General features: G+C 30.5%; 1 protein-coding gene and 1 long non-coding RNA gene across 2 annotated transcripts; one reads left to right on the top strand and one right to left on the bottom strand.

The window, feature by feature from the left end:
* The first annotated feature begins 33 nt into the window (after nucleotides 1-33).
* On the top strand, nucleotides 34-15,261 carry LOC139991208 (CD9 antigen). The gene is made up of 4 exons (XM_072011161.1): nucleotides 34-674; nucleotides 8,896-9,207; nucleotides 10,162-10,434; nucleotides 11,067-15,261. Exons 1-4 carry the CDS (start codon nucleotides 609-611, stop codon nucleotides 11,217-11,219), a joined length of 804 nt encoding a protein of 267 aa, XP_071867262.1. The 5' UTR covers nucleotides 34-608; the 3' UTR covers nucleotides 11,220-15,261.
* Nucleotides 15,055-16,834, bottom strand: LOC139991224 (uncharacterized). The gene is made up of 2 exons (XR_011800762.1): nucleotides 16,164-16,834; nucleotides 15,055-15,659 (listed from the first exon to the last, which is right to left on the bottom strand). It is a non-coding gene; the product is annotated as an uncharacterized lncRNA (long non-coding RNA).
* Between the last annotated feature and the right edge of the window lie 2 nt (nucleotides 16,835-16,836).

The following is a 16,836-nucleotide window of genomic DNA, read 5'->3' as shown; positions in this document are numbered from 1 at the left end:
AAAAAATAAAATCCAAAAAAAGTGTATCAGGAAAAATATAATAGAACTTTGTGCTCCGCGCGCTCGCGCATGTGGTGTGACAGAAAGAGAAGAGTGGGGGTAGTACATGAGTAAGATACACTAAGCGAAATGCCGTAAGATAAAACGAGATAAAAAGTGAGGTTAGTTTGTGAGTAAGAGAGAGAAAGATTGATATGAATTACGAACGACGAAGACAGAATATTTGAATGACGTCATAAGCTGCAGCTTCAAGGAGGTTTAAACGAGAGTACGAGAGTACCAGTCTGTTCTTCATACCTTGCACTCTCGATAAAAACTAACGCCAATAGTTCGTACGTTCGTCGTGCCCCATGACAGTTGCTTATAAATCGTTGCATAGAATGGGCCGGTGTTTTCCTGTCGATAATATGCAAGCACAATATTAAATAATTCGTAATATATTATTATTACATAGATAAATAAAAAAAAATAAGAAACCCTCTCTCATCCGTGTATTAGCGTCCAAATCGAATGTAAACGATTCCTCGTCGGGCCAGGAAATTTCGTAGTTTCCATAAATCTACCAAAGTAACCTAACTAAAGTGTGTTATATTATAATTCGGAAGAAGATGGTGCTTTCGGAATGTTACGGATTCGTCAAGTATGCGTTAGTCTGCGTGAATCTTATATTTTGGGTAAGTTCAAACAATGCATTTTTTGAAAATATTTTAACACGTTAACTCTATTGCTATCGTAATTTTACATTTTTCAGTGAGTAGATTATACTTAATCAAATAGACCAATTAAACATTTGAAATGGTAAATGATGTAAGTGTTAAATAAATAACTATTTTAATGAAAATGAATGAAGTTGCATACTAAATATGGTGGTAAACACTGTACGTGCTAGAATAATTTATTTTAACTACTGGTTGAAACGCAGAAAGTAACAATTTGTAATGTAATTAATCTAATCTATTTTTTATTATTTGTATTTTTCTCCAGATATATTAATTTGTCAAATGCTGAAAATATATAATATTCAAATGATAAAAAATTTAAATGACAAGATTAATTTTCCTCATTTCTCTTATTCTTCACTTAAATCACAACATTGACCATTTCAAGTTTTTAACCATCAGTGAATAAGGAAAGGAGAATCTTTTGTACTTATTTGAATTAATAATAGTAAGTGATACGGACTATATTTGAAACTCCTCAAATTCTTGTCATCGCCTTAATTGCAGAAACTTGCGATTTTCTACTTTAAGACTTCCGTAAAATTACTGGTCGTGAATGTGCTAATAGCTGTAGTTAACTGAACAATTGTTTCATGGTCTGTTACTACACTTTTTCTCTCAATACCATTTTGATAAATTTTCATACTTAATATGATCATTAACTTAGATATGCCTGTAATTTTTGCAAAAATATGAATATATTTTGCGATTTTTACAACAATTTACAATTTCTCCAATATTGTTTGGAATGGATGGCCATATCTCTTTTTAAATTCCACCATCTTGATATCATTTTGAAAAATATATTTAAAAAAATTTCGGACATATCTGAGTCAAAATTTGGTGAAAATGGAAGATAAGATTAATAAGGAAACAATAAAATATTCAATGGTGTTATATTTAAAGCGATTTAGATTAATCAATAAAATTATTGCATTCCATTTATTAATGAAGGGTAACTTTATTCACAAGGGGATATAATTTACCGAGCGTTATGACCGTTAAGTACGCGCACGGCTCGTGTGATAATGTGTGACTTGGTTCAATAAACTTCGAGAGTTCTCATGCAAACGTTTTTATAAAAGTTAATAATTTTAATAGAAAAATTGTATGAAATTTAAGAAATAAATATCGCGTAAGAATTATATGTATTTTAGTAATTTGTCACTTCTGATTTACGTATTACTACCTATATATAATTTTTGATGATGGTTATTTTTTTTAATTTAAACATATGTTGGCAATAACATACGAAATAAAAATTTGAACCTGCTATTGAAGAAAGATATTATATGTAAGAATAAAGATAAAGAGATAAAGGACAAAAAGAGCAAAATAATTTCTGTGCCAACAACTCTGCTTAATTCACTCTTTACAGTCGGTTAACCCGGTGACCTCCAATTTATCTCCAAACGCGAACTTATTTCAAAGATAATAAAAGTAAGAAGCGTCTGAATTTGTATCATAATCGGATAAGCTAAAGTAGCATTAAGAAATTGGCCTGTTAGTTCGAATAAAATAAACCATACCACGCAATTTCCTTTTTAGTGACTTTAAACTCCTTTGAAGAAATTACTAACCATTTTTTCCGTTTTATAACTTATACAAAATTGCAATCTGATCATAAAATGATTTTTAACTTTCTAGAACAATATTTTGTCTATACATTCATAACTTGAATACCAAAATACTACATATTAAAGATATTAGATTCTTCAAATTAATTGAATGCAGTCGTTTCATTGGGGTGTAATATATGAATAGCAAAAAATAAAAGTGTGACGTGAATATATGAACAAATGTAAGGTTTAGGGATTTCAGTTACTTGGGATTACTTTCCTGTTTTGGTGTCTAATTCGAACATAACTGAACGTAACTCTTGTGAAGTTGAATCGATTACATCTACGTACGTAAGGTTTTTCTTCGAATTCAGTTTCCTCTAAAAAAAATTCATCCTTTTGTGCTAGCTCTTTCATCAAAAATTTGTTTTTTCATCATTGTGAATATGGCATATTCATGAGAAATTTAAGTAGTATGCCATGAAAATTTTAACGTTGATAAACTGTAACATTCGCACGATTACCAATGGGTCGCTTTAAACGAATTTTTCTTCGTTCATTTAGTATCACTTGAATAATATTCGTCTAGAGATCTAAAGAACTTTCTTGTAATTAACGCGATAAGTTCTCTAAATAGTCAAAACTCTTGTTATTTATACCTCAATTTTTTCGTAAGGTGAGGTAATTCAATGGGGCAGCTGAATCGATTGCATCTGGGTGATGCGTGTATCTCGCATTTATCGCTGTATGCCCTATATTTCACTGATTCACGTAATCGGTTTAGCTAATTCCAGTCGATGCATATACATCCGATGTAGCCTTCTTTCGATGATAAATGACCAGCTGACAAATATCGAAAGAGGTATTTTTTGCTGTATGTCCTTTTTTCACGACACACCAAGAAATAATACCTTTTTATTACGATTATAACGGACGACCATTTTTAGTAACTTCCCTAGTTACAAAAATGTCAAAAAATTTTTTTGCTACGATATTTTATACGTATGAAACTAAAAACGAAACACGAACAAATTTTTTTTCAGTTTTTGTTCTTCAACTGGCAAGGTACACCTTAATATTTATGAATCATGTTTAAAAATGAATCATGTATGTCATTTTTAATGATGTGTTATTAAAAACTAGGAATCAGTAGGAGTGACTCAGATTCGTTGGTTTTAAACTACAACCGTGAACACCGATCGAACACTAGCTGAGCTATTGCACACCAATATTTTACCGAGGAATTAACAATAGTGCTTATATCATCACCGAGACAAGCATCGCGTCTAGTTTGAAAATGTTCAACGAGGAATAAGTGCGTTTAAATATAGATTTCCAGTCACAGAACGAATATGTTCTTCCTACGAGTTTGCATCCTACACTATGGCCCAGTTTATTCCCATTTACCCCGTCTATTCACCATATCAATGCGTGTACTACTCGTTTTCATCGTCGATTAGTTGAACTTCAAAAGGATGATCGATTCAAAATCAAACATGGCGGACGAGTTATCCAGACAATATGCATAGAGGCTCACAAAAGTATTGGAACATTTACCGCGTAATGTTTTTGTGAATATATCATGTGCATTGTATGAAATTTCGTGAGATTGCTTTAGCATTGTAACGAGATACTACTATCGTGAATATAACAATAGCAATTGAAAGCAATCCGAAAATGTATGTAAAAATTACAAAACATTTATTGCAAACATACACTTAGTGGAACACAATTAGTATGCAGCATGAACAATAGTCTTACGTACAATCAACGTACAAGTGGTCTCATTAAATATCATGGCTTATTAATGCACACACAACTAGTGCACAATTGACTGTTCAAACACTTCAGCGACCTTTGCGAAGTGCTATGCTATCCAATAAATATCTTGGTAACTTCTATATGCATTTTCAAACCCATTTCAAATTTTAGCGATATACCCATAATAGCCACATTTCGTTAGTATTAATGAGATCTCAAAATGTTTTGTACTATATATTTAAATAAAAATGTTTGTAAAAATTGTTCAATCGCAATGGTTTTGTTACAATGTTCAAAATGTTTTCATGAGGTAACGTTAAAGATTTGGTATACTAGTTAAAAAAAGAGAATAACCGTTCTTTACTGTTACACAAACAGGGATAAGAATAATTAATATTTTATTAATCATCAGTCAAAGTAAAGTATTTATACTTCATTTTATGAACAATATAGTTAAATTCATTCAATGTTGTTCTGGTGGAGTAAAATATCTAAACTTAATTTTCTCAATGTAGCTGATTTGCCATATTTTTTATTCTTTCTGCTTACTCTTTATGTATTTTGCGTAAAAAAAGCGATCGCTTTAATGGGATTCTAAAATTAGACATCGATGGAACGATGAATTTACCAATTTTCAAACTCAGTGACATTTACGTATATGAGTAATACCCACGCTCATTAAAGATTAACGACTTAAATGACTAGGGTTGTGCCAGTCTATAGAAGGGTAACTAGCTGCTTGTTAACACCTGTATAAATATTCCTCGTTCTCCCATGTAGACAGTTTACTGTCACGGGTAATATACACAATCTAAATACACAGAGGCGTTCAATTGATGTCAGGTTCCCTTTCGGCGCTATGATTTCATTTCTAAAGGATAAAAATAAACATTCGAAAGTTCATCACCGATTTTTTTAAACGTAAAGTCTATCGATTCTATTTTCGTAAATAATTCAAAGACTATCAAATGTGGCGATGAGCTATCGATTAAATTATACTTTTCAAACGTGAAAGTCTTAAATCGAGTTCTTTTAAAATCCATAATATCCGAACACGCGGTAGAAAATAATATATGAAAATATGTAGCGTAGTGGCACGTATCATAGCTTTTCGTCGAAAGCATTTGGCTCCTCAATTTCGCGCCAACTATGTCAAGTTCAACAACGTTAGCCGATGTATTTTATTCGTGGAACTAGTGTTACAAATAAACATAATTTAAACATTTATACGTTCTCCTTTTCGTATTTCGAAGACTATATTAAGGGACATTCTCTGTGATAAAGGACAGTAATAAATATGCTGCGGATTTTTATGCGTATATAAAAAATTTGGAAGCACAAACTTGCACGGAATGCATATAACATGAGACTATATTAAAAAGAATATATAAGAGAATATATAAAATATTCAAAGTACAGTGGGTCGTATAATACTTGGTAGATAAAATAATTTTTTCTATTCAGCTTCTACCTTTTTATTATATTCTTAAAAATATGAATTTCCATAAAAATCTGTAATCTAGTACTAAAATTAAATCTATTCGAAACTCCCAAAATTAAATCTAAACCTAGATTGTCATAGTCTGCAATAACCCGATAATACCGGTTGAGCATTAAATTCGAGCCGCCTGCGACTTGATTTATTACGCTATGTCTGATCTCTGATTGTATCGGCAAAGAATCCGCTTGACTCAACCGATTCACCAGAGATCTTGCATCTGTTTCTTACATCAGCATTCGCAGCTCGAACGAGCACGAAACGAGCCGGGAATACAGGAAGTCCTCTGTTTAAACGACACGCCTCTGCCAGGATTATATGTTGAGTGGAAATCTCGAACGTGTTCTGTTAGGTTAACCCACTGAATCTTCAATCTTGAAGCCTATTCCAACCCCTGTAAACATCGTGTTCGAGTGCAACACTACTTACAGACTGTTGAAATGTTTATAAGAAAACTCTGTATATAGCTAGATTGAGTGTAACCTAGTTTCGTTGTACTGATAAACGTAGTGTATTATTATACGCGCAGGAAATAAGTCTGTACTTGGCCGTTGAGTGGGCATATGACATCTAACATCTCTTTTACACCTGAATACGAGAACATATATATGTTCTTCAAAATAAGTACACAATAAATATAGACATTATAGAAAACATGAATATATTAAGAAAATATTACAGAAAATCTTATAGGTATACTATAGAAGAAAAATAGAAATATAATATCTCCTAACAGCTGAATTTCTTTATTTATGTGCTCTTTACTATATACATCAGGATATTCACGTTATTATTTCTTAGCATTTTATTTTTTGTAGATTATAAATTTGTCAAAAAGTAGAAGAAGGATAAGTTCCACTATTTGATGGATTAAATAAATTGTTTACTTTATTATGGTTTTTGCATAATAATCAGATATGAATAAACAAGGAAGAGAATTTATCATGACAAAAATACTAAGACACGGGTTTTTAATTGGAAATCTTGAAGTAAAGCAAACCCGAAAATGCTACACGGTTGCTGTTGCAAAAAGGGGAGAATGAGAAAGGCCAAACGTTTTCACATGGAAGCGCACACATCTGGTGGACAGGCCATTGAAAAGCATTTCATAAGAATACTTCATTATTTATCCATACAGCGCATTGTGAACGACGCTTAAGCCGCAAACCCGAATACTCGTTCCCTGTTCTTTCTGTCTCAATGGGGCCAAGAAGGTCAGGTCATATTTTTACAGGCAGAGTAGGAAAACGTTTCGCCTATACAATACGTCATTTGCATTTGTAGTATTGTTCCTTCAGAACAAAAAGATATAGATTCATAATTAGTACTAGTTTTTATTTATGTGAATATTTATGTATTATACTTCATAAATTTAACTTCAAAGTCAAGGATAGTACAATTAAAAGATTTTATTTTTTGTACAAATAATTTTCTTTCCGTTTAGATTTTTCCAGATTTCTGTAATATTTTAATTCTAAACAATTTTTTTAATTTTTCTAAGACGTTTATCTTTAAGTATATAAAATAAAAAAGGAATTGCAACTCAAAAATGTAATTTAAGAAATTGTAGTAACTGTTTGAAAAAGAATAATCTAAGCATGTAAAATTTCTGTATGTTATTCTGTTCAGAACATGAGCTATGTTGTAACTTCCTGTTCCCTTCTTAGGGAGCTAGGCAACGGTACCCTGTTTATCATGAGAAGGGTCCCACTGAGCCCTGAAATACTATCTCTTAAAAAAAGTTATCGCTGTTTGTAGTACTATAGTTGCACTCCGTTAGCTTCCTAGAAAACAGCTTGTAAAACCTCTTACTGGTCCATCTCTGCATATCGACATTTTTCTACCAATCTTAGAAATCCATTACAACCTTTAAAAAGGAAGAAAAAAAGAAGAATTTAGATCTTCCCACTTACTAGTTTCTGTTTGAGAGTTTTTATATTATTTTTAACTTACAATTATCAACTTCTTTTGGATCTTTTACTACACATGACCTTTTTCAAAATAATAATTTTATTTGTTTATCAAAGAGAAGATGATAGATCTAGTTTTATTATTTTCTTGTAATAAATTTTTCTATAAGATCTAATTTGTTTGCGTGTAAATATATAACAGATTTATAGAAAAATGAAGGAATAAATACTAATATTAGAATTAATTTTCAATGAACATTTTCATATTATAAATAATTTAGTTAAATTAAGTTTTCATATTATAAATAACATTTACATATTATAAATAATTCAATTACTTCGAACTTCATCAAATTATAGGATCTATATCAACTATAGGAGTGAAACAAAAATACTAGCAAAGAAGATACTAAATAAATTCTTGTAGTCCCCTTTGTCAATTGCAATGTCAAAGAACGGAATTAAATAATGTAAATTAACTGGAAAATAATTGCAAATGGAATGTTTTGCGTCTACGCAACCTAGTAAGTCCTAAATGGATTAATTAATTCAAAATAATTAGGGGCAATAATTGACAAGATAACAATAATAATAAATGTTCATATTTTTAGGAACGCAAGTAAAGAAATGGAATCTAAACAGACTTGTTTTATTTTCTGAACTTTTAATCAGTAGCATACTTTATGGATATTTCATATAGTTTTGCATATTATGTGTTTTTTGTGTATTTTTGCACAAATGCATAAACATCCACAGCCTATTAATCTGTTAACGGCGTGGTTTAGTTCCAAAAACCTCTTACGGGGTGCGTAGTTATAATCAAACAATGGCGAATATACACGTCGAACACAGGGAAAATGCTCCTATTATAAATTTTACGAAAAAAAATAAAGCAAAACGAGGAAGGATTACATTCTTATTCGATAACAAATTTTTTTAGTTTCAAGAATCATTGTTGAAAAAGGAATCGTCATTGCAAATTTAAAAATTGCCAAAAGTACACAAAACAATTCAGGGTGTAGCCTATATAATATAAAGTATATAAATGGGAATGCATTGGGGAAAAATAATCAACTTATATGTTAAATTTATAAAAAGCAGTACATTATACGCAGAATAACCGATATACCAAAAAAATAATCAAATAATCAAACTTTTTTTTATAAAATACATAATGGGTTCACTAAAAGTATAAAGGAAATTTACTGCTAAATGTCCTTTATATTACTTTTTACTAAAATTTTGAATTTTTATAGTAACTGGTAATGTTTGATTTCACACGATGAGTATACGCGTCAACCGCATCGAAATAAAGTTTTGGATTCACGTGTATACAAAACTCAAACGCAGTTAACTGGTCAATAACAATGATATACAATTGTATACAATATTACAATATACAATAATATAAATTATCAATAAAAATTAACTAAAACTTTAATTTTCAGGCTGTAGGTCTGGCAGCAGTTGCTCTAGCACTATGGATGTTAACAGGGCAAACGTTCCTAACGTCCCTGGCTGAGGAACAGCATAATCTCAACGCCGGCCTCTACATCCTGTTTTCAGCCGGGTTCCTGATGCTGATAGTCGCTCTACTCGGTTGCTGCGGCGCCTTCCGTGAATCTCAATGCATGCTGGTCGCTTTCTTTAGCTGTCTGTTGGTGGTTATCGTCGCACAAATCGCGGCTGGAGCATGGTTGTACGCCAACAGCAATCGCCTCGAGGAACTGGTCAAGTCTAACGTGATAAATACCGTTAAGGTATCAGACAATTACTCGACTTTATCGCGAGCTAAACGCTCGTGCCACTATCCGTTAAAGGGAATTTGTAATTAACCTGGACCTGCCGTACTCTATGTCCGTGTTAACCTTCTATAATTAGTCCATTTGTCTCTCTGAATTGCCTCCTCAAACGCCTATAATTACTCCATTCATCATCCTGAATTAGATACTTGTTGATACGTCTAGTCGTTCAAACGTATCCCTTATTGCTTCCTCCCATTTCTTTTTAATATTTCTTGCTGCGTGACTGGGTTCGAGTTAACGCTCTATGAATTAGTGTCCTAGTTATGGACACTAGGAATCTTGTTTGGATATTAAAATTACACTGTAGATATTTATGTTAATTCAAATTTTTATGAATAATTAAAAGATAATCTCTAAATATTATAATGAGTAATTTGTTTTTAATGTTTGCATATTCTTGCATATTACACGCATTCTGTCTATTTCACAAATTTAAATTGCCCATAAATGCATAAATATCTATGATCTAGTGATAATAACTATCGAGTTCCTATACAAGATGTGTGGAGTTTGGAAGATTCATTAAACATTGTTGTCAGAAATGTAATATCTCATAGTTGTGTAATCTCTCAGTGTTACATAACATAAAAGAAAAGTGAAGGTCTATAATACTTAATGAACTACTCTATAGTCTATTATTATCTAATATCGACATATTAAAATGTAAATTGAAATAAAATTGAAATGAAATTAAAATAAAATAACAGAGCTACAAATAGATTATATATAATAGACAAATAGATGTAGGTACATCATTCATTTTAATTCATTCCTCGTTTAAGAACAAATATGGCAAGTACACAAATACAAATTCTAACTAATACTAACTACTTAACTACACAACAAGTAGACTATAATAAATAAATAGATATAGAAACATCATTTATTTTAATTCATTTTTCATTTTAGAACAAATATGGCGAAGACACTGCTCATACAGATACTGTGGATGCTTTCCAATCAGAATTGGGATGTTGTGGAGCAACCGGTCCAGCAGATTGGACAGGTAGCAAATACGCGACCAAAGACCCCTCGAATCCTGTCAGTTTAACCGTTTCTGAGGACGCGAATAACGAGTACAAAGTACCCGAATCCTGCTGTAAAGACAGAAGCAGCAGTGCATGCAAAACAGATCGGAAAATTAAAGTGGCCGGTGTAGTTAGGTCGACAATTTACAGCGAGGTAATATCTCTTCTTCTATATTGTATCAAGCAATATGTAACTTCATCAGCGATAAAACACTACAGTGCACAAGAATATTTCATGACATCTAAAGAAAAGCAATTTCGGCTTGAAATTAGTTTTACTTAGTTGACCAACTTAAATGTACCCGTTGAACCAAAGTTTAATAGGGTTTAGTCTGAAGTAAACAATTGATCAGGCCTACCTTTGCAAAATAGTCATTCATTTCCATTTAGAAAGTTCAATACGACTTTGATTTTTTTATGGGAAAATATTCATGTAACAGATTGCTTTCTTTGTTAACAATTCTTTTTATCATATTATATATATTTAATATTCTTTAATATTATATATGTATAACAGTATTGAATATTACACAACAATGGCTAAAAAAAATATGAATCATTCAAGTTAATGTACATTCTTTTTATAAATTGTTCATCCGTTGTAGAGTTTCTTAAAGCTAATTAACTTGCCAAAGCATTTAACGTCTCCTCCAATACCTATTGTTAAAACCATAGAACAGAGTATTATGATTCACTGATGGAATCACGGCTGGTTGAGCGCATTAATGTGCCAATTGTCGTGAAAGCGTGGCCTCGATCAATTTTGACCGATTTTTTTCTCTTTAGGGCTGCGTAAACAAGCTAATGGACACACTGAACGGCCAGAGGAATATAGTGATTGGCGTGACCGCTGGTGTAGGCATTCTGGAACTCCTTGGACTGATATTTTCTATAATGTTGTGCTGCACAATCGGTTCTTCTGATAGGTACAAAGCTTGAACGTAATACGTTGTTAGGCGGCAATGTATGTATAATCCTTCCTTAACGCCACATATCGCTGTGTCACAATCTTCTAACCAGTATCGCGATATTTGATCTCTGTGCCAATCCGTGTGGATTTCTGGTATCTGTCCGTAGTATCCGACCGGAATGAGAAAGAAGCTTCCCAAGCTGGAATTCTACTAAAGTGAGGCTTCTGTTTTAACGTTTAAATCGAATCTCTTGCATTAACAATGTTCTGAATATATGATTTTAGTATTGCGTACTATTTGCGCATTTTTCGCAAGATTTTTGGACATTGTATTATTACCATCCTGCTCAGGGAGGAAAACTATCGATTTTTTACCCGTGTATTTTATATGTTCGTGATTTATATTTGTCATGTGTACAGGATGATGTTATCAGCTAGTAAATTAATCAAATTTCCCGTCACTTGAGATGCTAATTTATGAATCACCCTGTGCATTTGTACTCTTTAATAACATGTTCATCGATCCCGAAATTATTTTTATAATGAACTTTAACTCACGAACAATACTTATGAAATCACAGTGGAAACGTTCAGTTTAGTGTCGAGGAAGGTGTATACAAAGAAATCAATTTTTGTTTTTTCTTTTACTGCCAAATGCTCTTTTCATCCGTATATCTTTTTCCATGCTAAAGACTTACGCTAAATGAGCATTTAATATTTCACAGAGTACCTATATGATTTACATTTTTGTTAGGCCAAAGTAGTAGACCAAACTAACGTTAATGTGTTAATGAAGCAAGGAACGAAAGAGAGGGAGAGAAAGAGAGAGAAAGGGCTGAGTTGATTGGATTTCGCGTGAGCAATAAAGGTGTCGATAATTCTTTGTTGCAACTGGTATATGCAGGAAGATATGTTTATACTTACGAATTCTCTCAAACTTTGTTCTATTCTCCAGACTGCCGTAAAATAATTTTATTCTTTTTGTGTAGGTACAAAATGTTCTCATTGTGGCACAAACCTTTTTATATTCGTTATTTATCATGTATTTTGGAAACATTTTTGAAGTCTTCTTTGACTTTTCATTCCACTTTTTCGATTCACTTTTAAAAAAGGAATAAAGTGATCTTGATCAACTTAATAGTAATTTTTACGTGATTTTTAAAATAAAAATGAATTTGTAAAAATTAAATGATCAAAGAAAAATAGATATGTTATTGGTGTAGATTGACAAAAAATTATTTTCGTTTTTTTAATATTATTTTATTTAATATGATGCAAGTAGATTGAAAAGCAACTTAGGTTGGCCAGGTTTAATATAGAATTGTAACGGAAAGTTAGTCCAAAATTATTCAGTTGTTGCCAATATACCAGTTTTAACATACATAAGTATATAATATATAAATATATACCTATATTAAATAATAAAAATGCTCCGAGGAAATCGATCTGATAATTAATATTGATGTCCAAATGAGATTATATTATTACAAGAATGCTACTAAGCGATTTTATCTCTTATAGCGTTATAGTCTATCCATGTTATCTTTAAAGTAAAAAGAAAGTGGCAAACTTTTAAGAGAAGAAGAGATGAGAGAGAAAGAAAGAGGACATAGCTAGACAGAAGCAACTAATTTTATAAGAATTAGCTCGTTACTGCGAAAATTCATGTGATCTATTTTATCGATGTTCGACGCTTTCTGGATACGATATTTTTTTAACAAGAGATTTTAGCAAATGAGGTTATTAATTATTGAAGAAATTATTTAGCAGTGAATCAATCAGGGATATAAATGTTTTATTGTAGAAATTGTAAAAGTAAAATTTCGTGAAGTGTATTAAAAATGCTCTCTTGATATGTATAAGATAAATAATGAGTCGTACGCATGTATATGTTAAAAAAAATATACTGTACCTTAAACAAATTGATAATCTTACTGAGAATTTAAATGTTTTAAGAAGAATTCTGATATAACGAGTAAGAGCTGCTTTTGGAATAGTTGTGTCTTAATAGAGGTGATTTACAGATTTGACGATGAATTTTTAGTATAGATAATGTGTAACAATAACGAGTAGCGCAGATGTTCGTTAACTGTTCCACTAATATTCATCGTCAAATGAATTAATATAGGCTAAAATGAAAAAGAGTCTGCACATTCATTCTGGTGATGAGTATGATGGTACAAAGCAAGATTGTGGAAGTATTTAAATTCTTTTCCTTTCTTATTTTGAGCATATGTACGTTGAGCAAATCAAAAACGTACAGAGTACAGATCATCTAGTCTGTAAAAATTAAATTCTTAATTTATCAAATTTATTTCGTGTACGGATTAACACTTTGTTTATTACATTTCTAATAGATCAACAGATTAACAAGTCAGTATATCAAAGAATTTTACTATTTATCAAAATGAAATGTAATATGTACTTCGTTTTATGGGAGTGTAAATATAAATTTGTTGAATAATATTATTGGTAAGCAATGTGTTAATCGGTCACTTTGTTGTAATATTATTTTCCGTGGCTTTTCTCTCTCTTCTTTTATGTATGTAAAAATAACGATATACACAACGATAGTGTATATTGTCTTTTTTATTAACCAGAAATTCTTACACTAATATGAAATTATATCGAACTGATTTTATTGCGTTAGTATGTACAATTTAATTTCTATTTTTTTTACAAGTGTCATTATTATTTCGTGAATAGTGATATTTAAGAAATTCTGGTTGAATCGATAGATAATTGTCTATGCATATATACACACATATATATCTGATGTTATGTATGTAAAAATAACTAAGAATTAAGAATATGAAAGCGCTTATATCGAGTATAGAAGGAAAAAATGATTGCCCAATGAGCAATTAAGAAGACGATGTTTCGATTGCTATAAATTACGGGTTTTTATAATTTCCAATTGTTTGTTAAGTGTCCTTATAAACCGCAAAGTTTCATTGTCAATTATTGTGAGTTCGTACAATGTGTTAGTTTAGTTTAAATAAGCTAAGTTGAACAAATTGTTTCATCGTTTCGATTTTCATCAGAATAATTGAATTGTAACTTAATCCTTTGTGGGTATAACATTTCTAGAGACTACGCTATGAAGCTCAAGCATATATTATAAATTCGAATTTAAAGTAATTTCATTACATCGTTCATTATTTGCTGGCGTAACTATTTTATTCGGTGTGATGTAGAATCTCAATTGCACTTTGTTGGAAGATAAGTTTGACAAAAATCTCTAAGAGTTAATAATTGTGATTGGCGATGCACCTATGCCATCGCATCGTTTTTGTACATGTGTGGTAATTACTATAAATTCCGTCGGTCTTTTGCTTGCGTGATCTTTCATATAAAAAAAGAAAGACATCATACGAGCAATAAATATGATTTTAGTGAAAGAAATCATAAAATGAAATAAACGTACAAAAAAAGAAAATAACATATTCGAAAATGAATATAAAATCGAGTATACTGATGTTACAAAGCATACAGAGAAAAAAAGATTCCATATTCGAGAAATCAAAAAGAAAAGAGGAGGTATATTCATACAACACGTGAAAGATTATCACTCGTATAATGCTCTTGATTTTGATATTAATATATTTATATATATACACACACACTTGCATAAACGTATATATACATGAATATACATATTTTCTTACTCGTTTTTGAGCGAAATATTTTTATTCTCATTTGATTTTATCATTTATTCTTTTTAAGAATGATTGTACATTGTATATTGTATGTTTCTTTAAAGAAAAGAGGGACACACGAATTTAACTTTAACATAATTCTATGTAATATAGGATTATACAATAAGATGATATGGCGTATTAAAAAATGGATTTTTCGCAAGTATTTCTATAGAAAAGGTCTCTCCTACGCACTTTTCGATATAAAACGACGAATGGTATTACTTTTACCATACTTTACAAATTAACGAACAAAGCTAGCGTCTTGACATATATGCGATTTCCAAGTGTGCGTTCATTTGCAAACTTATGTATGTTACGCAAGTAAATGTTATAAAAGATGTTCAAAAAGTTCAATATACACTTAATGGAACCATTCTGACAATAAGTTATTTTCCTATTCTAATCCTAGCTGTTTTGAATTTTAATTATTGTCTTTATAAATTTTATTATTTATTTTTATTTTTTATTATTTAAACTAGTTTTCGTTAAGAAATTACATATATAAAATACGTCCCAGTATAAAGATGACGAGTTGGTTTTAACAAATGGAGCTCTATAAGTACTGTGAAGAATTAAGATAGCAATCACGACCACAGAAACGCATTCACGCATACAAATTCGTTATTCGTTAATATTTCATGGCATGTAACTTTTATTAAATTTATATAGCCTGAAGATTCATTTAAATTCCTAGTACTCACTAAAACGTCCGCCATAATGTACTATACATCCTTTCTGCTATTTACTGTTGTTTCAAATTTTAGACATCTATCAGAAATATAGATATCTGTCATTATTATATAAACATATATATATAAAACAATATTATATATATGAAATTAAATTCAAACGTATTTTAAATGTAATAATTTAAAAAGAATTTAAGCTAAAATTTCAAATGACAATCCAGTATATAGTGATCTTCTGTTACTTGCCACTTTGCTAAAGATAAATAAAGCCAACACCATAACCAAAAGAAATCTCATAACATAATTAAGCATAATGTTTCTCGGATTTTCCTTCCCCACTATTAAATTTAAAATAGAGTTTCGTTATTTCGCATATTCATACTATATTACAAAACATTTGAAACACAAAAAAGACGAAATTAGATATTTGATAAAAAAATATTCATTCTACAAGAACCTAAGTATTTTATCCTTGGTAAAAGATTAGAAACATAAGCTTATATGTAATCAAAGATTACTTCGTAAGGTTAAAAATTACAACTTCCGTGATTATTACAATCTCCTTTTTAACTGATAATCTTACTTGGCAATATTGTTCAAATATTTGCGTATTATAGTGGTTTTCATCCAGTATTCTACGTGTCCAAGAAGTTTTTTAGCGTTAAAATGATCGGTAAACGTTTATTCACTTTCCACTTAAAGCAGACCGTAGGATTCAATTAAATAGCTTTTAAAAAAGATTTTGGAATTATTAAGTAGAACGGCTAAAATAAATAACTTTAGTCAATCACTGATTTGTACCGATTAAAGTAAGAGTATTTATCGATAAAACTTTCTCATATTTTATTTTATAGATTTATGGTCTCATGTTATTAAATTATTAGTATAATGGCAATATAAAACAAGATTTGTTTATAATGTAAATATAAATCTAAAGCATTTCAAAGTGATAAACTAAAAAAGTAACTCACAATCATTAAAGCTTACCTCATACGTTTAAATTTTAATCTCCTTGAACTGGTACATCGTATGTACATAATGTGTAAATACATATACATATATATGTAAGGCACATGCGTACAAGGTAAAGCAAGGCATTCAAGTTAAACTAGACGTTCGAAGATATATCGAAACTGATTTCGTATTACAAGAAAAAATTAAGCATAACTTTTAATTTATTGGGCCTCTGAAATTTTTTAATATTTTAGAAAATTCTAATTTTCTTCTCATTTCTTAATGTATATTCTTCAAGAATA

Source organism: Bombus fervidus, chromosome 9 (assembly GCF_041682495.2).
Source record: "Bombus fervidus isolate BK054 chromosome 9, iyBomFerv1, whole genome shotgun sequence".
Taxonomy (NCBI): Eukaryota; Metazoa; Arthropoda; class Insecta; order Hymenoptera; family Apidae; genus Bombus; species Bombus fervidus.
Note: the sequence above shows the minus strand (reverse complement) of the source record. Positions and strands in the feature narration are given on the sequence as shown.